General features: G+C 36.7%; 3 protein-coding genes and 1 pseudogene across 4 annotated transcripts; 2 read left to right on the top strand and 2 right to left on the bottom strand.

The window, feature by feature from the left end:
• Nucleotides 1-3,881: 3,881 nt before the first annotated feature.
• On the top strand, nt 3,882-9,996 carry LOC143554427 (cell division cycle protein 48 homolog; annotated as a pseudogene). Its single transcript, XR_013139016.1, has 8 exons — nt 3,882-4,006; nt 5,326-5,554; nt 5,819-6,568; nt 6,635-6,856; nt 6,931-7,002; nt 7,062-7,343; nt 8,351-8,709; nt 9,605-9,996. The product of XR_013139016.1 is annotated as a cell division cycle protein 48 homolog (transcript).
• A 965-nt stretch (nt 9,997-10,961) lies between these two features.
• Nucleotides 10,962-12,106, top strand: LOC143554443 (uncharacterized). Its single transcript, XM_077044193.1, is given in 2 exon segments — nt 10,962-11,691; nt 11,694-12,106. Coding segments are annotated over 2 exon segments (1,077 nt in total). The 3' UTR covers nt 12,041-12,106.
• A 690-nt stretch (nt 12,107-12,796) lies between these two features.
• Nucleotides 12,797-15,891, bottom strand: LOC143554451 (ruBisCO large subunit-binding protein subunit alpha-like). Its single transcript, XM_077044197.1, has 7 exons — nt 15,836-15,891; nt 15,565-15,745; nt 14,577-14,698; nt 14,262-14,469; nt 14,034-14,179; nt 13,638-13,944; nt 12,797-13,553 (listed from the first exon to the last, which is right to left on the bottom strand). Exons 1-7 carry the CDS (start codon nt 15,887-15,889, stop codon nt 12,814-12,816), a joined length of 1,758 nt encoding a protein of 585 aa, XP_076900312.1. The 5' UTR covers nt 15,890-15,891; the 3' UTR covers nt 12,797-12,813.
• Nucleotides 15,892-17,764: 1,873 nt separating this feature from the next.
• On the bottom strand, nt 17,765-20,518 carry LOC143554428 (OVARIAN TUMOR DOMAIN-containing deubiquitinating enzyme 12-like). Its single transcript, XM_077044184.1, has 10 exons — nt 20,014-20,518; nt 19,775-19,929; nt 19,534-19,607; nt 18,938-18,992; nt 18,766-18,840; nt 18,603-18,676; nt 18,479-18,527; nt 18,314-18,398; nt 18,169-18,225; nt 17,765-18,075 (listed from the first exon to the last, which is right to left on the bottom strand). Exons 1-10 carry the CDS (start codon nt 20,339-20,341, stop codon nt 18,053-18,055), a joined length of 975 nt encoding a protein of 324 aa, XP_076900299.1. The 5' UTR covers nt 20,342-20,518; the 3' UTR covers nt 17,765-18,052.
• Nucleotides 20,519-24,956: the final 4,438 nt, after the last annotated feature.

A 24,956-nucleotide genomic window follows, 5' to 3' on the forward strand; every position in this document is an offset into this window, starting at 1 on the left:
TCGATTAAAGATTTGTTTTCATTCACAATTATAATACACTATTCAAGGAGCGTAAATTCTTCATGAAAATTAACAATCATGGTATTATTCCCAACCAGAGTACTCGTCATTATCGCTACACGTCTTCATTGTTATTGACGCTCGACAACACGATTACTCGTGGTTACTCGCCATTAACGCTCAAGACTCTTTAGCATAAAGACACTCATTTATAAAAGAAAACTAAAAAAATACCGAAATAATGATTTATTATCTTTTATAATAGGTGTCCAAAGTGTGTTTTCCAAGTTACTAATATATCAAGCACAGCCACAAATATGGTTGAAACAATATCCCACACCACTCGCGCAACGATTATTGCAATCATTATCTGTCATACAAGGTATAATACCATCATATTTGTTCTTACGTTGAATCTGATGGGCCACTAGTGATCCTTCGGTAGCAAAAGCATATAATGTTTGCAAACCTACAGCATATACTTCATCAACAATAAAATAGGAATATACTAAAATATATATAAAAAAGGGTTCAACAGATTGAGTGTACCATAGACTGAAATACACAATACGACCAAGAATGTCATCTTCAATGCAGTTAAGGTCATTTTTGAACACATTAAAATACAATAAGTTGAGAAGTAAGGAGATATTTTCTATTTAGACGAAGACAGCTAATGCATGACAAGTATATATGCATATCATGTCATATCATATCATATTATATCATACTATATTATACTATCTTATTTTATATTATATTATGTTATTGAGTATAATATAATTTGATTCTATGATATAGTGATTACTTATTAGATTGTATGGTCGACATACTATTGCAATGTATTGTAAGTTTATTTATTGTATGGTATACTATTGTATTGTAATAGTGCGTCGGGTGATATCGTTTGTTGGTGTTTTGAAGCTGGCCCATGTGAAGAGAGGCTGCGAACAAATTCATATGGGTATTTTTCACAAGTGGCTCGGTTTTGGGGACCGATGCGATCATTTGTGGTGTTTCTCACTATCGAGTTTATCTGTTTTGGCATCCCATTTTAGCATATCGATTCTAGTAATGAACCTGAACAACCAAAAGGTGGTAACCAGACTGGGAATTTTGGGACCGCTTTTTGGTTAAAATCAGTTTAGGAACCGGTTAGTTTAGAAAATGTTTTTTTTTTCATTTATTAGGATCCAAAAACATGTTTAAACATATAGAAGCTAGATGTATTACATAAACAACATAAGGCTCTTATTGTGTTTATTTTTGTAAATTAAAATTAACTATAACATAATTTTAGAAATTAGAATGTGAAATAAATTTTAGTTAGTTGTACTTATCCATGTCTTCGGATAGTCGCCATTTAGTGTTTATTCTTCGACATCATTATTGTAGTTCATCCGTACCAGCATATCATACATGAGTTTCTAATCGGATGGTGAAGACGAATGTTCGCTTGCTACCTCTCCCTTGTGTATTGTTTTCCTCCGGCTTCGGCACTTGAAATATTTCGAATGCACATCGTCTAAGTGATCCAAAGCTAATTGATAAAATGTTTTGATTTCGTCTTCAAGACTTGAAGTATTTTGATTCCGTTCTCACATAATTTTAGCAAAAAAAAAGGTGTTCATCATTTAGAGCGTTCACGGGTCCCTCATATTTACGTGAGTGAGTTCTTTATACTGTATGAAGTAGTTGTGAGTGAAGGACAGAGAGAAAGTTACAGTTGTTCACCCTCTATATTTTTTTTATGTTTTTTTAAATTGATTGTGTGTGAAAGAGAGAGAGACAAAAGCTACTGTTATCCATCTTCAAATCTAAAATTACAATAAAATCATTATATTTCTCTTTTATTTTTAATTAAATAATATTTTTTATTCATTTATTATTATCTTTTCTATTTTCTTCACTCACAACTACATTACAAAAAATATAAAAAACTATGATATGAACAGTGTTTCTTCAAATTTACTCATGAATGGTATCATTTTATCTCTCTTTAACTCACAACTGCTTAGACCATCCCTATTCACAAACCAACAAAATCCAATTTTTATTATAAAACTAATTTCTCTCTCTTCGACATCTACCTAACCCAATCCAACCAAACCAAACTTTTCATACTCATAAGCAACCCAACCTTCACCATTTTTTATTTAATAAATAAAATTTATAATTGTTGTTTTTTATTAAAATTGACTAGAAATATAAAAAATAAATTCTTTATGTAAAATAAACAATATATATATAATTTGAAGTTATTTAAAAAAAATAAAAAAAGTTCGGTAAGGATTAATATTTACTTTATATTAAAAAGTATATTTTTAAACAACTCTGTTTTTAATAAAATTTATACCGGTGTGTTCAAAAAAAAATCTAAACAAGACTATGTTTTTTGATTTTTTTAAAAAACTTAATCATTAAAAGTTATTTGAAAAAATCAAGATCGAAGTTAAAACTAGTTAGTGTGAATAAAAAAAAAGAAACTAAAAAGATGTCCAGTCAAGTGATGACATGTGGCAATCCTACCGATTGCAAACTAGTTTGCTACACCAAACCGTTTGCTATATATTCTTGTTTTTTTAATTTTTTTAGTTCAAATAGTAGGGCAAACTCATGTTAGGTTGGCCAATAAGGCCAATATGGGCGTGGAATGAGGGGGGAGAGGGTGCGGTGAGGTGGGGCGCGGAGGGGGGAAGGGTGGAGTGGACGATGGGCGCGGTGGGGGGCCCACCACCAACGGTCACTAGCTGTTTAAAAAAAAATTAAAATTAACATTTCTATATAAATTCAAACATTTTTCTCAATTTTACTCAAACAACTTTCATATTCACCAAATTTAACCATCTTCACAACATTCATCTTAACACCAAAGACAGGAGGGCCTTATGAAGGTGCACGAAGAAAGAAAGGCGATGCTTGCGGAATACAAAGCGATCCACAAGGAGCGAACGAAACAAAAGGAACTCGAGCTCGTCACAAAAGATCTATCGCATCTAGATCCTGTGTTGCGGGCGGTGATGGAAAAAAGAAGAGCAAAGATATTGGCCAAATATGCAAACGAGGACGAGGACGACGACAACGAGTATTAGTTATATTTTTATTTTTAGGATTTTTATTTTTATATGTAGGGTTTTTATTTTTATTTGTATGTTTTTTATTTTTATTTGTATTGGTTTTTTTGTTTTATAAAAATAAAATAAAATAAAAAAGGTTGGGCTTAGAAGCCCTTCACCATAGACGAAGCCCCCTCATCATAGAGGGGCATTATGCCATGGGGCTTCGATGCCCCCAGTGCCTACGTGGCGCTGACGTGGCACTGTGAAGGGGCTTCGAAGCCCCCACCATAGCACGCAGACTAAGAGTGGTCTTATAATAGCACTCTAAAAAATAGACAACACACCCACATAATTTTTAAAAACCGATTGAGAATGCTCTTAGTTTGACTGTAAGGGAGTTAAAATTATCTAAAAAAAATACACAATTTTAGTTTTAATTAACCGAACTAAACTAGTTTCACACGGTTGGTAGTTGGTACTTAGGTTGTTAGTTTGTTTTTGTTCTATAAATTGTTGCCCAAGACACTCCAACATGTATCTCTCATCACGTTCACAATAATAATATTCCATCTCTTCTATTATTATTATTATTATTATTATTATTATTATTATTATTATTTTCTCTGCAAATCTAATCCACCATGTCAAAACCAGCCTGAATCATCTTCTTCTTCATCTGATCCGTACGTTCCATCACCATATTATTCATTCATATATTTTTTTCACTTCAACCTGATCATTATTATTATTATATGAATATATTTGTTTGTGTTTGCAGGAAAGGAGGATCCAAGAAGGACTTCTCTACCGCAATATTGGAACGCAAGAAATCGCCGAATCGACTCGTTGTTGATGAGGCTGTCAATGATGATAACTCAGTGGTTGCTATGCATGCTGCTACCATGGAGAAACTGCAGCTTTTCCGTGGTGATACAATCTTGATCAAGGTTTGGTTTTTATTATTATTATTATTATTATTAGTATTATTATTATTAGTAGTAGTAGTATCGGTTTATCGGTCGGGTTGTGAATATGTTAGTTAGGGAACTTATTGTTTATTGCTATATTAGTACTACAGTTATTAAGTTTTTCCCTCTAATAAGTGTTGGTATTGGCTTAGAAGCCTATTGTATATTATGATGTGGTCAGGCACGACACGAATACATATAGAGGGTGTGTGGGATTGCTTATTTAACTCTAAAAGTGCTTTTTGTTAAAAGTGTTTATTGCCTTCTGGCTTTTTGAATAAGAGTTTTTAAAAAAGTGTTTGGATTAGCTTATGTGGTTAGAAAAGCCAAAAACACTTTTTAAAAAATGTTTGGCTTAGCTTATTTACATAAAATGACCAAAAAGGGTAAAGGGTGGGTATATTAGTAAAAATCCAATTAAAGAGCCAAAAACATTTTTGAAAAGCCCCAAATTGGGGCTTTTGAAAAAGTGTTTTTTCAAGCCAAAACAAAAAGGGCTTTTACATTTGCCAAACACCTTTTTTGCTTATTGGCTTCTTGAAAAAGCCAATAAGCCAATAAGCATTTTTCAAACTCAATCCCAATGTCGTTTTTTTTTCTTTTGTTTTTTCTAAACACGAACCTGTTTAGAAACAGATTACTTGACATTGCGTATATAGGGGCACGATAAATAGCACGACAAATCCATGCTTGTGTTTATTGACTAGGGTCTATATATTTTTTAGCGAGTATCGACCGAAGTTGAAGGCCATAAGCAGGGGTGAAGGTTAGTGAGGGTCCGGTGTGGCCCGAACCCCCTTGTTTTTTTGTTCAGTGATGTAAATTTACCTGTTTTCATCCGAAAATTTTTTTACGTAGTGTAAATTTACCCATCTTCAACTTGAAGTTTGAGGCCCCCCCCTGACGAGCTCGTCCAAGCTTCGCCGTAAGGGGCTAAGGGCGCGCAAAACTAAGCAGGGCGTATGTTTTGTTTTGTTTTTTTGGGTTTTTTTTTAATATAAGCAGGTTTAAACATGTGTTTAAGTCATTTAGGCACGGATTTAAACAGGTGTTCAACGTGTCAACTTGTTTAAGACATGAAACCTGTTAAGCCCAAAGCCAAACTTTCTTAAACTCCATCTCGTGTCGTGTTAACAGTCCGCGCCAGAATTTTCCAGCCCTACGATGATCGGCTTGAGAATATAATACTCAGTGTTTATTGTATATCATTACCATAGTTGGAATATATGATTTGCTTAGGATTACTTTGTAACTGTTCTAAGTGAACACTCTTTGTCTTAAATTGATATTATTTGCAGGGCAAGAAAAGGCGGGATACGATTTGCATTGCCCTTGCTGATGAAACATGCGAAGAACCGAAAATTCGGATGAACAAGGTTATTAGAACTAACCTAAGAGTCCGGCTCGGTGATGTTGTGTCTGTGCACCAATGTCCAGATGTTAAATATGGAAAACGCATTCATGTTCTTCCACTTGATGACACCATTGAAGGTGTCACAGGCGACCTATTCGATGCATATCTTAAACGTAAGCTTTCATCCTTCCCATGTTTGGGATTGAGTTTGAAAACAACTTATTGGCTTACTGGTTTTTTCAAAAAACAATAAGTTGAAAAATTGTTTGGAAATCACACAAATCTTTCTTATTTTAGCTTTTTGAAAGAGTTAAAAAGCTGTTTTCTAAAAGCCATAAATCCTGGCTTTTTGAAAAAGCCAATAAGTCAATAAGCTGCTTCGAAACTCAATCCCAAGCATGCTCTAAAACAGATAATTAAATATCCAAACTTTGCAGCATACTTCTTGGAGGCATACAGGCCCGTTAGGAAAGGCAACCACTTTCTCGTGAGAAGAGGTATGCGCAGCGTTGAGTTTAAAGTAATCGAGACTGACCCGGGTGAATATTGTGTCGTGGCTCCCAACACTGAGATATTCTGTGAGGGTGAACCAATTAAGCGAGACGATGAGGACCGGTTAGATGAGGTGGGATATGATGATGTAGGCGGTGTGAGAAAACAAATGGCTCAGATTCGTGAACTAGTCGAGTTACCGTTAAGACACCCGCAACTTTTCAAGTCTATTGGAGTCAAACCGCCAAAAGGAATCTTGTTCGGGTAAGACTTTGATAGCCCGAGCCGTGGCTAATGAGACAGGAGCTTTCTTTTTCTGCATAAACGGGCCGGAAATTATGTCGAAGTTGGCGGGAGAAAGTGAGAGTAATCTTCGAAAGGCGTTTGAGGAGGCTGAGAAAAACGCGCCTTCGATTATATTTATTGATGAGATTGATTCGATCGCTCCAAAGAGAGAGAAGACTAATGGTGAAGTTGAAAGAAGGATTGTGTCACAGCTTTTGACACTTATGGACGGGTTGAAATCGCGGGCACATGTTATTGTTATGGGGGCTACTAACCGCCCTAACAGCATTGATCCTGCTCTTAGACGATTTGGTCGGTTTGATAGGGAAATCGATATTGGTGTCCCTGATGAAATCGGGCGTCTTGAGGTTCTTCGTATACACACGAAGAACATGAAGCTTTCTGAAGATGTAAGCATGACTTATCGAAATATTAACATTTTGTTAATCGATAACGAGATTTTTTTTTTTTTGCAGGTTGACTTGGAGAAGATATCTAAAGAAACGCATGGTTATGTCGGGCCGGACCTGGCGGCTCTCTGTACTGAGGCTGTACTTCAATGTATCAGAGAAAAAATGGATGGTATTGATTTGGAAGACGAATCGATTGATGCGGAGATATTAAATTGAATGGCTGTTACGAATGAGCATTTCTCGACTGCTCTTGGAACTAGCAACCCGTCTGCTCTGCGTGAAACTGTACGTTTGATATGCTGAGATGTTGAATTTATGTTGTCTGCAACGTTATTTTAATCGTTTTTGTTTGGGTGCAGGTCGTTGAGGTTCCGAATGTTAGCTGGGATGATATTGGAGGACTCGAGAATGTTAAGCGTGAGCTTCAAGAGGTAATGTTTGTTTTAATTTGATCATGTTTGTTTTAACTTTTAACTGATACATGCACCAGACGGTTCAATATCTGGTGGAGCATCCTGAGAAATTTGAGAAGTTTGGAATGTCGCCATCGAAAGGAGTTCTTTTCTACGGACCACCTGGATGTGGGAAAACGCTTCTTGCAAAAGCGATTGCGAATGAATGTCAAGCAAATTTTATTAGTATCAAAGGACCCGAGTTACTGACAATGTGGTTCGGTGAGAGTGAAGCCAACGTTCGTGAAATTTTTGATAAAGCTAGAGGATCCGCTCCGTGTGTCCTTTTATTTGATGAGCTTGACTCCATTGCAACTCAGGTGATCACACCTCTCTTATATATACATATTCATGATCTTGAGTTTCAAGATTTGGAATTTAAACCGTGGGTGTGCATGGGTAAGTTTGATATGGTTTTAGGCTCAAGCCCAATCATAACCGAAGTTTTTAGGTTTTTGAAAACCGTTCAGTTTCGTTTTTTCTGTTTTCTCTATGGGTTCAGTTCTATTTGGGTTTGAAAAACTTTTTGGCCCTACATAATGAATTGGGCATGAGACTTTGGGCCTATGTTTTTAATTTTTTTCGTAAATTAATGATTAATTCATTATTATACATTTAGACCTAAAACTTTTGGGCAGTCGTTTATTAAATTGAGTAAACTGCGGTTTTGGTCCCTATGGTTTGTCCAAATCTGCGATTTTAGTCCAATAGTTTCAAATTTGCGATTTTCATCCATGTGGTTTCATTTCACTTGCAATTAAACCCGATCACACTAACCCCGTTAAGTCTAGCCGTTCACGTGAGGGGCAGTTTTGTTCTTTTTTCTCCCCAAGTAAACCCCAGCTCCAATTCGCATGCCCCATCACGTGAGAGGGCAAGGGTGTATTTGGGAAAAAAATGGACAAAAATGCCCCTAACGTGAGGGACACGCTGAAGGGTTTAACAGTCAGACTTAACGGGATTAGGAGATCGGGTTTAATTGCAAGTGAAATGAAACCACAGGGACGAAAATAGCAAATTTGAAACTATTGGACTAAAACCGCAGATTTGGACAAACCACATGGACGAAAACCACAGTTTACTCTATTAAATTTTTATGACTTACTCAACATTCAAAAATAAAAATCATAATTCCAAATTCAATAAGACTTGTTTTTTTTTTTTTTTTGAATTTTTACGGGTTTGGTTCGGTTAGTTTTTATGGGTTTCGTTCAGTTTTTTCGTTGCATGCAAAACCAAAACTGTAATGGAAATTTTGTTTAAAGAAACATAAAACCAAACCGTTGGTTTCATGCACACGTTAAAACCGATATTGTGATTATTGCAGAGAGGAAGCAGTTCTGGAGACGCGGGTGGCGCTGCAGACCGTGTTTTGAACCAACTGTTGACAGAAATGGACGGGATGTCTGCTAAAAAGACGGTCTTTATCATCGGAGCCGCTAACCGACCCGACATTATTGACCCTGCATTACTTCGGCCCGGACGTCTTGATCAACTTATTTACATCCCGTTGCCAGATGAAGAATCGCGTTACTCGATATTCAAGCTGCAATGAGGAAGTCCCCGGTTTCTAAAGATGTTGAGTTGAGAGCTCTTGCTAAGTACACTCAAGGGTTTAGTGGGGCGGATATTACTGAAATATGTCAACAGGCCTGCAAGTATGCAATTAGAGAGAACATTGGGAAGGTAAGCTTTTTTTTATTTTTTATTTTAGTAGATTACAAATATATTTTTATAATACATTGGTAAGAGCGTATTGGTCATTAACTCGGAATTTAGCTGAGAATCGGACGCTAGTTAGGTGCTGTTTGTTTTTCTGAAAAAGGTCTTCGCGGGTTTTTTTGTCTGCGCCACGTAGACATTGCCACTTGCAGACTGTTTGTTTTCTCGAAAACGTTTCATTTAAAAACATATGCGCAAGCTCTTCTTGGTGCAGACTTAGCCCATCCACTTTTGAGATTTTCTAAGGTCTACAGAGGGTTAAAACACCACACCCTACCAACACCCACTGTCCACCACCACCACCCCCCATCGTCCACCACCACCACCCACCATCCGCCACCACCGTCCACCACCACCACCCATCGTCCGCCACCCACCGTCTGCCAATGTCCACCACCACCACCATCCACCACCCACCGTCTGCCACCACTACCACTATCAGCATCCAGCAGCAGCACCAACCACTACCACAGTTTGTACACCACTACTAGTCTATTTTAGCAATCAAAGGACGTTAAAAAACAAGCAGTCTTCTTCATGCAAACTGCAGAGGTTTGGTCCACATCTTCTATAGATGTCTACAGATGTGATTCGCAAACTGCAGACATTTTACCTCTGAAAAAACAAACAGCACCTTAGTGTCACGAACTAATTTGTTACATATTGCTTACTTTAAGGATGCCCATTGTAGTTAATTAAGGATGCCCATTGTAGTTAATAAATATTAGGGACCTAACCTGCATCTGGTATATATACACATACAGGATGAAATATGTAATATAGTTTTTTTTTATTTATTTACATGTTTGGTTTCATGTCGGGTGATTAATCGGAAAATGCGTATTATCGCATGTTGCAGGATATAGAGAGGGAAAGAAAGTGGAGTGAGAATCCGGACTCAATGGATGAGGATATTGATGATGATGTGGCGGAGATAAAGGCGGCTCATTTTGAGGAATCTATGAAGTATGCGCGCAGGAGTGTGTGTGATGCTGATATTAGGAAGTACCAGGCGTTTGCGCAGACGTTGCAGCAGTCGAGGGGATTTGGGTCTGAGTTTAGGTTCTCGGAAGCGACGTCTGGTGGGACGGACCCGTTTGTTGCTTCGGGTGGTGGAGCTAATGATGATGATGATTTATATAGTTAGGTTTTGTAAATTGTTGGTTAAAGTTGTTATCTTGAGAAAGAATGAAATAGACTTGTTGGGTGTTTTAAATTGTGGATTTCTATTCATTTGCATCACTTGTGCATTATCACTTGATGGAATATTTATGTTTTACTTGTTTTAGAATAGAAATAAGATGTTCAAACTGAGCAATTATTTACAAGCAATTATATGTGATGGCGTAAATTAGAGTCAACTGTGGTTTTAGTCCCTGTGGTTTGTTCAAATTTGCGGTTTTAGTCCAATAGTTTCAAATTTGCTATTTTCGTTCATGTGGTTTCATTTCACTTGCAATTAAACCCGATCCGACTAACCCCGTTAAATCTGACCGTTAAACCCATAAGCATGCCCCTCACGTTAGAGGCATTTTTGTTCTTTTTTCCCAAATACACCCCAGCCCTCTCACGTGAGGGGGCTTGCGAATTAGAGCTGGGGTTTATTTAGGGAGAAGAAATGACAAAACTGCCCCTCACGTGAACGGCCAGACTTAACGGGGTTAGTGTGATCGGGTTTAAATGCAAGTGAAATTAAACCACAGGGATGAAAATCGCAAATTTAAAACTATTAGACTAAAATCGCAGATTTGGACAAACCACAGGGACAAAAACCGCAGTTTACTCTTATTTATGTTATCCAAACTCTTTATATTCTTTTTATATTTTTTAATCTTAATTTTTATTACTATTTTATCAAAATAGACCTAATTTATGTTCGATCTGTGTTTGTATGTGTTCGTTTAGAAACTTAACGAACGAAAACAAACACACATTTTCTTAATAAGTGAACAATAGAACATGAACAAGAAATATCATTCGGTAGCGTTTGTGAACCATTTATGAACAAGTTTAAATGGTTAATGAACGAACAAGAAATCTCGTTCGGTTAGTGTTCGTAAGCTGTTCGTAAACAAGTTCAAATGCTTAATGAACAAACACAAACACGACTTCGTCCAGTTTAGTTCGGTTCGTTTATAGCCCTGTGTGTACTGTTTACCAAATATATAAAATGTTACATTTCAACTAAATTGTTTTCGGAGGATTCAGGAAACAAAATGGCCGTCCAAACCATTCTCAAAGACCTCAAAACAGTCCATAAACTTGCAGTAATTTGCAGGTCGATTCAATCATGGAGGTCCACGTGTCCGTTACCGTTTCAAAAAAGGTATGATTTGATGCTAAAAGAATATTCCGATACCGGCAAATTCGATTCAGCATTGGAAACCTTTAATTACATGAGAAACAACGGGATTCATATTAACAAACGGACGAGTTACAGTTACTTGATTAAGCTAATTAGAACTGAACAGTTAGGGTTAGGGTTAGATCTACTGTACAAATTGATGGAGTCTGGTGTCCACGTGTCAGTTTATACATTAACTGTTGTGGTGGATGGGTTGTGTAAGTTTGGGGAGATCAAATCCGGTCGAGAGCTGGTTCAATATGCTATCCGTAAGCGCGTTGAAGCGAATGTGGTTACGTTTAATACGTTAATCGGTGCCTGTTGCCGAAGGTGGGAGTTTGAGGAGTTGGGTTTGGTTTTGGGGTTAATGGAGGAAGGGGGGGTGGGGTGGAACGTGGAGACGTATAAGATTTTGATCGACGGGTATTTAAGCGGTGGGCGGGTCGGGGATGCCGAAAGGATGGTGATGGAGATGTGTGGGAAGGGTTTGAAGGTGGAGATGTATTTGTGGAATTTGATTGTTGGGAAGTATTGTGAGTTCGGGCCGATGGAGAGTGCGTTCCAAGTGTTCGATGAAATGACTGAGAGAGGGGTGTGACCGAATATGAGATGTGTAGGAGTTTGGTTAGTGGGATTTGTGGGGTTGGGGAGATGGAGGCGGCGATGGAGTTGGCGGGGAAGTTGCAGAGGAAGGGGGTTGATTTGGGTTGTGGGGTTTTCGGTGATTTGGTTAAGGGGTGGTGTAAGAAGGGGGAGTTTGGTGATGCGGTTGGGTTGCTTTTGACGATGGAGAGGAACGGGGTGTTTGGTGATGTGGGGTTGTATAAGATGGTTGTTGCGGGTTTATGTGAATCGGGTCGTGTGGAGGAGGCGACGAGGCTTTTGAGCTTTGTGGTGAAATGTGGTGCTACCACTGAATTTATCACCAGTCTAGTGAAGGATCCAAAATAAACTTCACATACAGAGTAACTTAAAAGTCGCATAAACCATGCTTTTGCGACCGACCCATCATTATTCAAAAGTCATAAAGATTTTGCGGAGTTAAGCAGCTGGAAACGATGCGAGTATTGCAGCAACACTCCTGGCATTTGTGTCATTTACTTGAAATTTTGCAGCCCCAAAGCATAACTTGTTAATCATTTGTAATGCAGGTTTTTGGCATCTGACCGACGTGCAGGTGAAACAGGGTAAGTGGACGAAGGCTGCTAGCAGTGGAGGAGACATAAGGGTTCCGAGAGGATCCGATACAACTATAGACCTTTCATTACTGGAGTGGCTCGTAATCTTGTATGGGTTTAAAAGGTTATGATCCATATTTAAAAGTTCTGTGTATTTAACCAACTTTTGTAACTACCTTCAAAGTATTATGTATGTGCTAAAGGTTGGTTTATTTATTAGTGTACATGTGCACTATATTATTGTCCTAAGACTATATGTTGTGATTTAATTAAAATCGAGCTAAAGCCTAGCTAAGTTGCCTCATTTAATTTCAAACCCGAGCTCGAAGCCACCCTGGCTCGACTCGTTAATTTAAAACACAATGAAAGAGACCATAAATATTAACTTTAAAAGATAGCAGACACCATTTAGCTCAACATTTATCTCAGTTTGGTACAAAAACAGACCTGTAACGATCTCCTACACTACATCACCGCAATAACAGTCCATATTTATTATTCATAAATCCGCTCGACCACCTCAAACCAGTTCAAACCTCTTGTTGATTATACAGTAAGACCTTGAGGTGCAGCAGCCACAGGCACTTTAGGTTTAGGCTTCTCAACCACAATAGCCTGTGTAGTCAACACCATTCCAGCAACCGAAGCCGAGTTCTGCAAGGCACATCTAGTCACCTTAGCAGGATCAATAACTCCAGCCTCTACCAAATTCTCGTATTTATCCGCCATTGCATTATAACCCATCTCCCATTCACCCGCCTTCACCTTCTCAACCACCACCTCACCTTCAATCCCAGCATTTTGAGCAATCAACGAAGCCGGTGCCGCCAACGCCTTCTGAATAATATCAGCACCTAACCGCTCATCCGCGTCCTCAAGCTTGTCCTTGATAGCTGGAACCAGTGTTGACAAATGAACATACGCAGCACCTCCACCTGGCACTATACCTTCCTCAATAGCAGCAAATGTTGCGTTTTTAGCATCCTCGATACGGAGCTTACGGTCTTCTAGTTCGGTCTCGGTTGCAGCACCGACTTTTATAACCGCAACACCGCCTGACAGCTTCGCAATCCGCTCGGATAGTTTCTCGGTGTCGTAGACAGAATCTGTTTCAGCCAATTCCTTTTTAATCTGGGCGATTCTAGCCTGGATCTCGTCTTTTGATGCAGCATCAGCGATGATAGTGGTTGAGTCCTTGCTGATTGTGATCTTTCTGGCTAAACCGAGCTGCTCCACCGTGGTGTTTTCAACTAGCAAACTCATGTCACTCGCTTGGTATTCGGCTCCTGTTATTGCAGTTTAAAAACAGTTAAGGTTGCCAGAAAATTTAATGCTATTTGTTACCATTGATGGAAGTAACGTTAAGGTACCAGTCACAATGGCAATGTCTTGAAGAAGGGCTTTTCTTCTTTCACCAAACCCAGGTGCTTTAATGGCAGCAACATTAATGATACCACGCAATTTGTTCACAACGAGTGTAGCTAAAGCTTCACCACTAACATCCTCAGCAATAATCAGCAACGGGGCTCTTAATTGAGTGATTTTTTCTAGTAAAGGAATTATGTCTTTAATGGAAGATATCTTTTGGTCTGTGACCAACACTCTGGCGTTCTCGAATTCAACTAGTAGTTTCTCGGAGTTGGTGACAAATTGCGGGGAGATATAACCTCTGTCAATCTGCAACGCCCATGAAGGAAATGAGATATCAAGATAATCTCGAATATTCTATTGAATTGTGACATCATAATTAATGGTGATTAGCATACCTCCATTCCTTCTTCAACATCAACGGTTGTCTCAAATGAAGACGATGATTCAATGGATAATACACCATCTGGTCCAACCTTGTCGATGGCATCAGCAATCATGGATCCGATAATATCATCATTTCCAGCAGAAATTGATGCAATGGCTTCAAAAAAGATATCCAATCAGATAAACAGATGATGTAAACCGAAACTTGGATTGTTACACATAGAGAGAACATTTACTACCTTTGATATCATCACGGCCTTTAACCGGTCTGGCTCTCTTTTCGAGCTCCTCAATCAAACCAGCAACTGTCTTATCAATACCTTTTTTAACTGAAACTGGGTTAGCACCTGACGTTACACCCAACAGACCAAGTTTGATAATTTCACGAGCTAGAACTGATGCGGTCGTTGTGCCATCACCAGCTGAGTCATTGGTTTTGCTTGCAACCTGTGCGGTTCGAGTTGTCAAATGGTCATCATATGAAGATTCATCAATCAAGAAGTAACTTTTAGACAATAATAATCAAAATGGTTGCAACAAGATTAGGTTCAAACCTCTCTGATAAGTGCAGCACCGGCATTTTCCATGGGACTGGGAAGCTCAATAGCTCTGGCAATTGTAACACCATCATTAACCACCTTTGGTGAACCATATTCATCCAAAACAACATTTCTCCCTATACGGCAAATGCGTACAGTTAATAAATTACAATAAACTAGAATCCATAATTAGGGCCTAAAAACCTCAAGTTTAAGCAAATTCAATATTAATGCCAACCACAAATCCAGAATTAGTCTCTTAAACCTAAAGTTTTATAAAACTCACTAATTTTTCCAACCATTAATACAAAATTAGCGCCTAAAAACCTAAAGCCAAAGCTAATTCAATATTCATGCCAACCACGGGTGTAAACAAGCCAACCCCAAGCTAATCTAGGCTCGAGCTCAGCTCTTTTTGTCTTGCAAGAGCTCGAACTTAGCCCGTTTCAAACACTTTTTCTAAGCTCAAGCTCGGATAATTTATTATTTATGAATCAAATCATATACAATTTTAATTATTTTTCATACATTTTGAAAAAAAAAAAAAAACTTAGCCTAAGCTTGGCTCGAGCTCGTGTACGAACCAAAGCTCATCTCAAGATCATCGATGTAGTGTGAAATTAATACATAGAAGTCCGTCCATAAGAGTTGAAACTTAAAATATATACAATCCTCCCATACAAGGCTCGACCTCTGCTCGCAAGAGCAGGTGGTCGACCGACCCCGGCCCGACACCCCGATACGCCCCAATTTTTTTTTTAATTATATGTATATTTTTGAAAAAATAAAATATATATTCTTAACATTTTCTCTATCCGATCTCAATTCGCTTGCAAGCAACACGGCTCGTTTGCACAGCTACCACTAATTCGAATTAATCTCTAAAAAACCTAAAGTTTAAGTTAATCAATCCAACATTTCAACAACTAATCCGTATTTATTTATAACTATTAACCACAGGCTAACAACACAAAACACAATATAAACAACTAATAATGAATACCTCTAGGTCCAAGAGTAAGGCCAACAGCATCAGCAAGCTTATCAATACCGGCCTGCATCGCCGCCCTAGAACTCTGGTCAAACGCAATCTCTTTCGCGGCAGCTCGAACCGCGAACCGGCGGTTCGATTGCTTGGCGGTTCGCAACTGACTAACGCCTCCATTTCCATTTCTCAAACCTCCCTACGGTCATAACAACAGTACACAAACAGCTGAATATAATAATACGATTTTGTGATTAAAATTAATATTGAAATTGAAATTAATAACCACCTGTTTTGGAGTGCGGATGATTGAGGCTGTGGAGATTGCATTAGCAGACGCCATTGGAGGAGTAGGTGTGGATGGATAAGAGTGTGATTGTGATGATAATATTATTAATATTAATATGAATCGAGTTGTATTGTATTGTTTTAGAGTGTGATGTAAAGGTGGTTATGTTATGTTATAGGTAGGGTTTTAAGGAGGTTCGAGAACGTTCGATGAAACCCAGAAGTGTGTAGAGTAGACTCGCTGGCCTGCCTAACAATTTTTTTTTAATAGCGTTTAGATTCAACTTCAATACGTTTTTCTGAGAGGAGATGTCAACCGTTCATACTAATTTTGACGCTCTATGTCTCATGTGTGACTCACTCAAGAACCCCATTATATTTCAAATATGAGACCTCTAAAATTCTAAGCCTCACTCAAGAAGGCCAATGGCCTGCCTGACAATTAATTATTAACAACTCACATTTGGATCCCAACATTTTCCTTTATTACAAAACACCACCCCCTTTGCAAACTCACTTTTCCCAACGGAGCCACGTCACTCGCGAACACCGAACGAGTGTCAAGCGAACGATGGCAAGCCGGTTAGCGAATGGCTAACGGACCACAACGGGCTCAAGTGAACGACAACATATGGGCTAACAAATAGGGTTGTAAACGATCTCGTTATGATTTATGAGAGCTTGGGCTTGGCTCACTTCGAGCTTTTTTCTCGACTCATGGGTTGCTTTTTCAAACATAGGTTCGGCTCGTTTATTATGAATGCTATACGTATTTTCCATGTTATCGAAAGGCTAACGGGGTTACTTTTCAGTTAATATGGAATTGTTAGAGGAAAATACGTTTCAAGTGGGGACTTTTTGTAAACATTTTCTGAGTTGAGATTAATCTCAGTCAATAGGTACAAGTTTGTATTATTGAAATCCAGTAGCCCATTAATATATTTGAAAAAACCTTAAACACACCAAAGCTCAACCGGAGATCGTGTAGTACAATAAATGAGCAAAAGATTGTCTTAAGTTCGGCTATGTAGTGTGAAATTAATACATAGAAGTCCAAAAAAAAAAAAACTTGAAGATACACGAGGCTTAGTCTCTATAACTAAACGAGCTTTATTTGAAACTCCGAATTGTTTCAAGCTTTTTATTGATCTGAGCTTGAGATCACGTGAGTAGCTCAGCTTGTTTGCTTACCAAATGAAGTAACGGTTTACTTATAAATTGGACCACACTTATTATAAAATTTTATTTAAAGTTTTTAATTAACTACTAGCACGAAGAGCCCTATAACGTAGCTTGCTAAAATAAATGATCTAAGCCTCTAGCTTTGAGAGCCCTTTAAATTTAAAAGACTTCATAAGGTTTAAATTGTATAAAAAAGATTATTAAAAAAAAAACCCTATTTTCGTCTATGTTAATGCGAGATAATGATTTCTCCCAAAATGATTTAGTTATGCAACAACAAAGATCGTTACTTGTTAGTCTCGTTACTGTGAGCTCTGAGGGTTCTTGTTGTAACCAGCCTCAGACATGATTATAAAGATTTGCCGGAGATAAACTAAAAAAGGCGGTAGTTGCTTTGGCAAGTAAGTTGTTGACGAGAATTTAATATCTATCTTCTCGAGGCTTATGCACTTCTTCAAAGCTGAGCTTTAGTAGCATTAGATATTCTTCATCATCATATTATGTCATCGCGCTATATGTCTGCACACCGAGACTTTAACCGGTCCAGCAGTTCCTTCCAACATATTCAGTAAGAGATTGTGTTTACTGATTTAGGATGGCCAACAAAAGTACGACCATCTTATTATCAACTATCGTGATGAAACTTCTTTTAACCATGTTACTGCTATTATCAGTTCATATATGTTTGCAGTTACTGGATGGTAATATGGTATACTTCCTTTATGATTTCATATTTTCATAGTAAATCAATCTCTAGACCAACTTAGTAACTTAAGATAAAATCAGCTTAAAAGTTAACCCAAACAAGAAACAACTTATTAGTTAACAAAGAAAATCTTGCAATAAAAATCGTTATAAAACCTCTTTGAGAAAGACACAATATTGTCACCGAGCCTTCTTGCGAGGCCCCATGCAACGTCCTCGGGCCATTTTGCCTCGTTTATAATCTTGGGAACTAAGACCCAAACGACAGTCGAAGGTTCCAATAATATACGCAGGAAGATAAGCGAGTTGCAATAGCCACTCATCTTCAACCTCAGTCCTCCACTTGTGGAACATCTGGGTTAGAAAGTAAGATTAATACATTTGATTTTGGTGCATGATAACATAAGTCAACTCATCAAGTTTGACTATTCGGTAGGGACTTTTTACCTTCCACAGGATATATTGAATTGTAGTGAACCTCTGCCCAAAAGCTTAATAATATTACTGCAACAAAATAATTATACTATAAGATAAAGCAACATTATCATCGTCCACACATGATATATATTTATATAGAATTTTTAGATTTTACCTCGATTCGACCTTTGAACACTTGGAACAATCTCGATATAGCAGGTATCCTTATACGATGTGATTACACAGATTTTGATTGCATACTGCATCATAAAATCAACATTAATGACCAAAATTATGTGGATTGCTTCAAAAGAAACAAAGTTAACATGTATTTTCATACCAAATCAGCAGCCGCCTGCAAAGTCACATGATCACCCCATTCACCGACCCTAATTCACATCCACAAATATCATAAACATTAACAATGATATTACCAAATTAAAAGAAAAGAGGCAGTAAAATACTTGGACATATTCTTCAAGTAATCATCATAATCCATGGGGACATATCCTTCATATTTTTCAGAATATAGTTCAAGCTTTAGAAAAGAAAACCAATATTTAAAAGATGGTAATAAGAAATATATAAATAAAATAACCACATGAAAATTAACGAGTCTAGACTGACCTGGTTTACAATTTGTTGTCTAACAAATTTATGGTGCTCAGTTGTATGGTAAACTTGATCCGAAATAGCTCGAAACTGAGAAATGAAATACAGTTTTGTAAAGACTAATTATTAGGTTTCAGAAACCAGGTCAAACAGCATGGTCAACAACAAGATAATTGAGAGTTTTCACCTGGCAATTTCCGTCCCCTATAACTTTGGACTCTACTAATTGGTACAACTGCAGCCTGTATAAGAAATATGTATGCAACTTTAATCATCATGCTAATAATTAAAAAAACAAGATTGATATGTTCATTTAATTAATATACTAACGAACAAGAATACAAAATTTCGTTCATTTAGTAAACGAACAAAGACGAACACATGTCTCGTTTGTTTGCTTGTTTGTTTATGTTCATGAGCGTTCGTTTATTTAAATTGTTAGTTAATGTTCGTTTGTTTTAAGTTCATTTGTTAATATATTCATTTAAAAATGTTTGGCCCATTACAACTTAGCTTAGTTATAGAAAGTTTTTAGGCCCGACACATTGTTTTTCACTTCATTTTTTACAGGTTTTGGCTCGATTATATTCGTTCATCTATGTTCAGTTACGTTCGTTCATGAACTGTTAGTTTATACTTTATACTGTTCACAGATGAACATGCTCATTTTCTTAACAAACGAACACGAACAAGAAAAACCCATTTGTTTAAACGAATGAACACGCTCCATTTGTGTTCGTTCGGTTCATTTACAAGCCAATGAATTATGATGTTGCTTAATACCTGTCGAGCAGTCTCTGATGATCTAAAGTTGCCTCATCTAGAGAAGGTATTTCTCCGTTGACCTTGGGAACATGCTACAAAACATCCAGCAGCAATTTATTATTTATTTAATTAATAACAACACTATATGGTAACTATGCAACAAAACTAGCTATTTGACTTAATGTCGTTATGCTACATAAATAAATTACATAAAACAAATGAAATCCATTACTGCATAAATGTAAGATAAAACACTTACTGGAACAGAAGCCATATGATTCAGCCTATTGCCAACTTCATCATCTAATGCGTACTCATCACTCAGCTCCAATGAGTACGACAATTCTTCACCATAGTTCAACTCACTTGTAGGGCTTTCACACGGCGGCATATCATTTGTGACCTCATCATCTCCTATAATGTATATAAACATCACAAAACCATAAACTAACTTAACTAATAAAATATATCAAATAAGAATGAATGTGTATCTATTACCAAGACTGCAATTGGCCATAGATTGATTAAGTGAATCCTGCAAGTAAAAAGATGCTTGTGAATGATCAACTGATTCACAAGAATCTGCAGATGCTTCTGCAACTGAAAACGACGATGTATTATCTGGAAAGGTAACTATATTATCCTTTTCATTTTCTGTGCTGACACATTCTGTGTCATAACGGTTTTCACTTGAATACTGATATTGATAACAATCTGCATAATTTTGTGGGCCATAGCTGGAATAGCAGTTGTCAATAGATGGCCCACTATCAAAGAGCAGGTGACCCCACCGAACAACATCAGGATCTTGACCGGATGAAAACATTTTGCTAATATCTGATTGCTTAACTCATATTCGGCTCGCTGCAAATATGAGATCACTTTATCAAAACATGAGGCTGTAAAGAGATAAAATAATATTATCTACTAGTGGTCCCTATAAAGATCAAGATAATGGACTTATTATGTGGCTAAACTTGGACAAATGAGCTTTCTGGGTTTATTTAAACAATAAATCCACTTTCTTCTTATTGTTCTTTTTTTAAAAGGGAAGATCTTTAATTGAATCTACTCGATATTTTAGCAAAGAATATAGAGAACATTATTATAATGATTCTGAGATCAATTTTATATCTTATAAATCACGACAACAACTATATCTAAGTTAGGAGTGCGATTATCCAATCGCATTATTCAATCAGGATCATGTATGAAGTATGAATCTGGCTAAATTAGTTTCATATACTCACTGAAATCCCGATCGCCCCCTGTAAAATTTTGCGATCGCCCCCCATGAACATTCAAAACCGACCCCTAAAAACCAAATTAAAAAAATTTATAAATTTTCAGGAATTAGGCCCAATGCTCAATATTTTAACTATTAAGGAATTAGGCCTAGTGTCCAAAATCATGTTTAGTTTTCAAAAAACGAAAACAAGTAGAGAACAACTTTATATATTTAGAACATTCCCAGCCCATTCCGGCATTCCCTATCCACATCCATATAATTACAATAAAAATCACTACATTTTCTTTCGTCTGTTCAATTATATAACATTTTTAATGCATTTATCATTATCTTTTCTCTCTCCTCCACTAACAACCACTCTCTGAAAATATTAAATAATTATACAATGTGAATAGGGTAACCCCAAATTATCTTTCCCCAATAACATCTTCTCTCTCCTCTGCTCAAAGTCACTCATAAGTCATAACCATACCATATAATATAATTTAGAAAGCTCACTCACATAAGCGCATTTGTAATAACGCTTGACATACTTCTTTGGGTTATATTAAAACTTAGCTTGATTCTTTTATATACATCGATCCCACCCGAACCAAAAAAAAGTTATCGTTTACCACGAAAAAGGGGAAGCAAACCTAGAAATAGAAATGAATAAGAATAAGCATCCATTTCCCCTAGATTTGATGCTACATTATTATAATTAAATAAAAGCATACAAGCTACATAACCCTAAACAAACTGATTCAATTGAATAACAATAACGATTAACGATCGATATGCATGTGTATGTGTGCAACTTACAGCACATAAGCTCACTAATTCGATCGGAAAATAAATAATTATCAAACAATTAACAAAATTAAAATCGAAGGAAAAGAATAAGCAGGTGATTACATAAATAAATAAATAATAATAAGGTTGATTTGATTGTGTGATTAGATGCATTTGTAAGAAAGAAAGAAAGAATTAACCTGGATTGATTGTAGAAGAAGCAGATAGATATTTAGTTGCGGATCGGAATGGAAAGTGGGTTTTAAAAGCGGAATGAAATGGAATCATGAAAATAGTATGAACAACGTTTATGGGAATGGAATGGAATGGAATTGAAAGGAATGGAATCCACATCCGGCCACCCGGGTCCTTTTCACAATGTCTTTCCACCCAATTCCTCGAAATGCTTGTTATTTTTTTATTTTGTTTTATATAATAAAATTCAATTAAACCATGTGCTTTTTTTATATGTACCGGGGCGTATAAGAAACTGAAAAAATTGATCTGAAGCTAGAAAATTGAAAAAAACGACGGTTTGGTTTAGTTTTGATTTTCATAGAAACTAAATTTGCGGTTCGATTTTGGTTTGCATGTAATAATTTCAAAAAACCTCAAACCGAGCCAGATTTCTAAATTTTTATTCTAAGTAATATATATAAGAATTTAATAAATATGTAACTCATATAATTTTGGTATATTGGATTTTAATAATCCAAACTTTAGCCTATTGGCCAGTATTAATCCCAACTTAAAAAATTCCTTACGTTAATCCAAATTTTCATCTTATTGGCCTTCATCTAGCCTTTTTCTAATAGAGAATAACCTGGTTAGTTTTTTGACAAAAAATTGGCATTTCTCCAACTTGAGAGGGATAAATAAAATTCAAAACCCACAACCACCGTCACCTCTATAGCCCGCCACCACCACCACCACCGCAACCATCGTCACCTCCCTTGCCACCACCGTCGTCGCCACCACCACCGTCACCTCTGTCGCCACTGTCACCTTCGCCGCCGTCGCCATCGTAACCTCCGCACCCATCACCGTTGCCATCGTCACCTCCGCCCCCGTCACCGTTGCCATCGTAACCTCCGCCCCATCATCGTTTCCATCGTCACCGTCGCCGTCGTGCAGATTATAAGTTTAAGGAGAGTTTGAAAATTTATATTATTATAATATATATTAAGAGAAATCTATAGCTACAGTAATTTTATTATTGGTCCAATCATATGGCAGCCACTAAGTTTCTTTCTTTTTTAACATTTTGAAATCTGTTTAACTGTTTATCCATTTAGAAGTAGTAAAAGTAACCAAAGTGGAAGTTGTTGTGGTTGTGTTGCTGTATTGTTGTAACCTGCATGTCCCGAGTTCGAACCTTATTTAAGCCAGCCTTTTTTTTTAGTATTTTTGTTTTTTTGTGTTTTTTTTAAATAGATTTCATACAACGAAAAAGTAAGGTGGTGTAATGTTTCGTTTTTTACTTTGTTTTATACGTTATTTTGAGGAATTATTTTTTGGGTTTAGCTTTGATATTATAAAGAACGTAGTCGATATCAACCGAATTGTTAAAAACAATGCAATTTAGACACCACCATAATACCTAGCATGTCAACATAACAATGACTTCCACCATCGATTTGTTTGTGTTCCTCACGATCGTCAGATTGACTACCCATAGTGTAACATCACTTAGATTTTAAAAAGTCAAAAGATCTAAATCCTCCTATCTTGCTACCATATTCGAAGTCCTCACAACTATTCACAACCACCAAACAAGTTTCCATCATCTAAGAATAAATAGAGCAAAACAAGCATAACACGGAAGGAACATTAGCATCTCTATTCACTAGATTCAATCAAGTTGGAAGACATTCGAATAGGATCTGTCAAGATAAGGTGTTAACCATTCATATAATAGCCTTAACTTAATCTGGATGAATCATCCCGTCACTACAAAAAAGTATGCATAGATTTTCGAGATTATTTCGTTTATTTATTTAGTGAATGTGAATCATTAGCTAAAGTCTAAGTTTTTGAGAAACCTTAATTTTCATGAGGACCTATATGTCATATAATCGAAAAACTTGAGATACAAGAAAAATATGCATATATTATTGGTTTCTGTTAGACTGTCAAATGACAACCCCTATTATCTTTAATAACTCACATTGAATTTAACAAAGTTGGTGGATTTGTGTGCTTTGCTCTAGGTTTAACACGTTTCAATTCATAAATCATACCTTAAAAATATGAAACTTTTAGTCTTGTTGAATACCAATGCCCTAGAAAATTTGGGGCCATGTAAGTGTGAGTGCCTAAAGCGGTCGTCTTATCTTACCAAATAGTGCTACTCATGTGATGTTTTGTATTTTGGGATGTTTGAATATTTCAGAATTTATAATCGATATCCTAGCTTGTATGAGAAGTTCTAAACATTCCTAACTCCGACCTTGTGACACAACAACCCCATTGATTGCACTCACTACCGTCTAACATTCCTAAAACACTTGTTTATTATTTTATAAGATATGCTATATACGGTGCTAATTAAAATGTTCTACGGGTTTACTAAAATAAAGTTATAAATATTAGTTAAAAAGATTTTGTAAACTTGGGGCGCATTCGTTTCACGGACTTTTTTTTAAAGGATTCGGAATTAGAATTGAAATAGAATGGAATGTTTGAGAATCCCTATCATGTGTTTGGTTGGTTAATATGTATTGGAATTGGAATATTCTTCATTCTCGGGGGGTTTTTTTTTCCGAAAAACGAGGACAACGAAGGAAACGTTTTGGTTTTTTACATTTTTTGTTTTTTATTTATATTTTGAGTTATAATTTTTTTATTAATTTTTTTGAATTTTTTTGGAGGGGTTTTTATTAACAATAAAAACCCCTCCAAAAAAAATTCAAAAAAATTAATAAAAAAAATCGTAACTCAAAATATAAATCAAAAACGAAAAATGTAAAAAAAACTAAAATGTTCCTTCATTGTCCCTCGTTCTTGTTGCAATGGAGTGGGTCGGCCTATGAGCGTTACATGACATTTTAACTGACCACACTAAATATCGAATAAATGAATAAAAAAATAAGTAGTTGGAGTATCTCGTGAACCACCACGGTGATATCCTCAACCAAATATCGAATTAAAACGGGTTATGAAATTAATAGATGGAGTGCCCATGAATTGTCATAGATTTTTCACCCAACTAAATATTTAAAATCAAGTAAAACACAATTTTGGAAAGTTTCCGAATTTAACCACGAATCACAGTGAATTCGCTTTATAAAAGGAATGCAACCGTTTGATCGGTAACGTTTGATTCACTTAAGGTCCGGTTGTATGACATGTTGTTCAACTTTGGCCTAGGGACTCGAGTACTGTGGCCGGGTTATCCTCCAGGTAAGGAATAGCGTCTTAC

This window comes from Bidens hawaiensis, unplaced genomic scaffold, assembly GCF_021521415.1.
Source record: "Bidens hawaiensis isolate Kalapana, Puna unplaced genomic scaffold, B.hawaiensis_p1.1 tig00017681_1, whole genome shotgun sequence".
In the NCBI taxonomy this organism is placed as follows: domain Eukaryota; kingdom Viridiplantae; phylum Streptophyta; class Magnoliopsida; order Asterales; family Asteraceae; genus Bidens; species Bidens hawaiensis.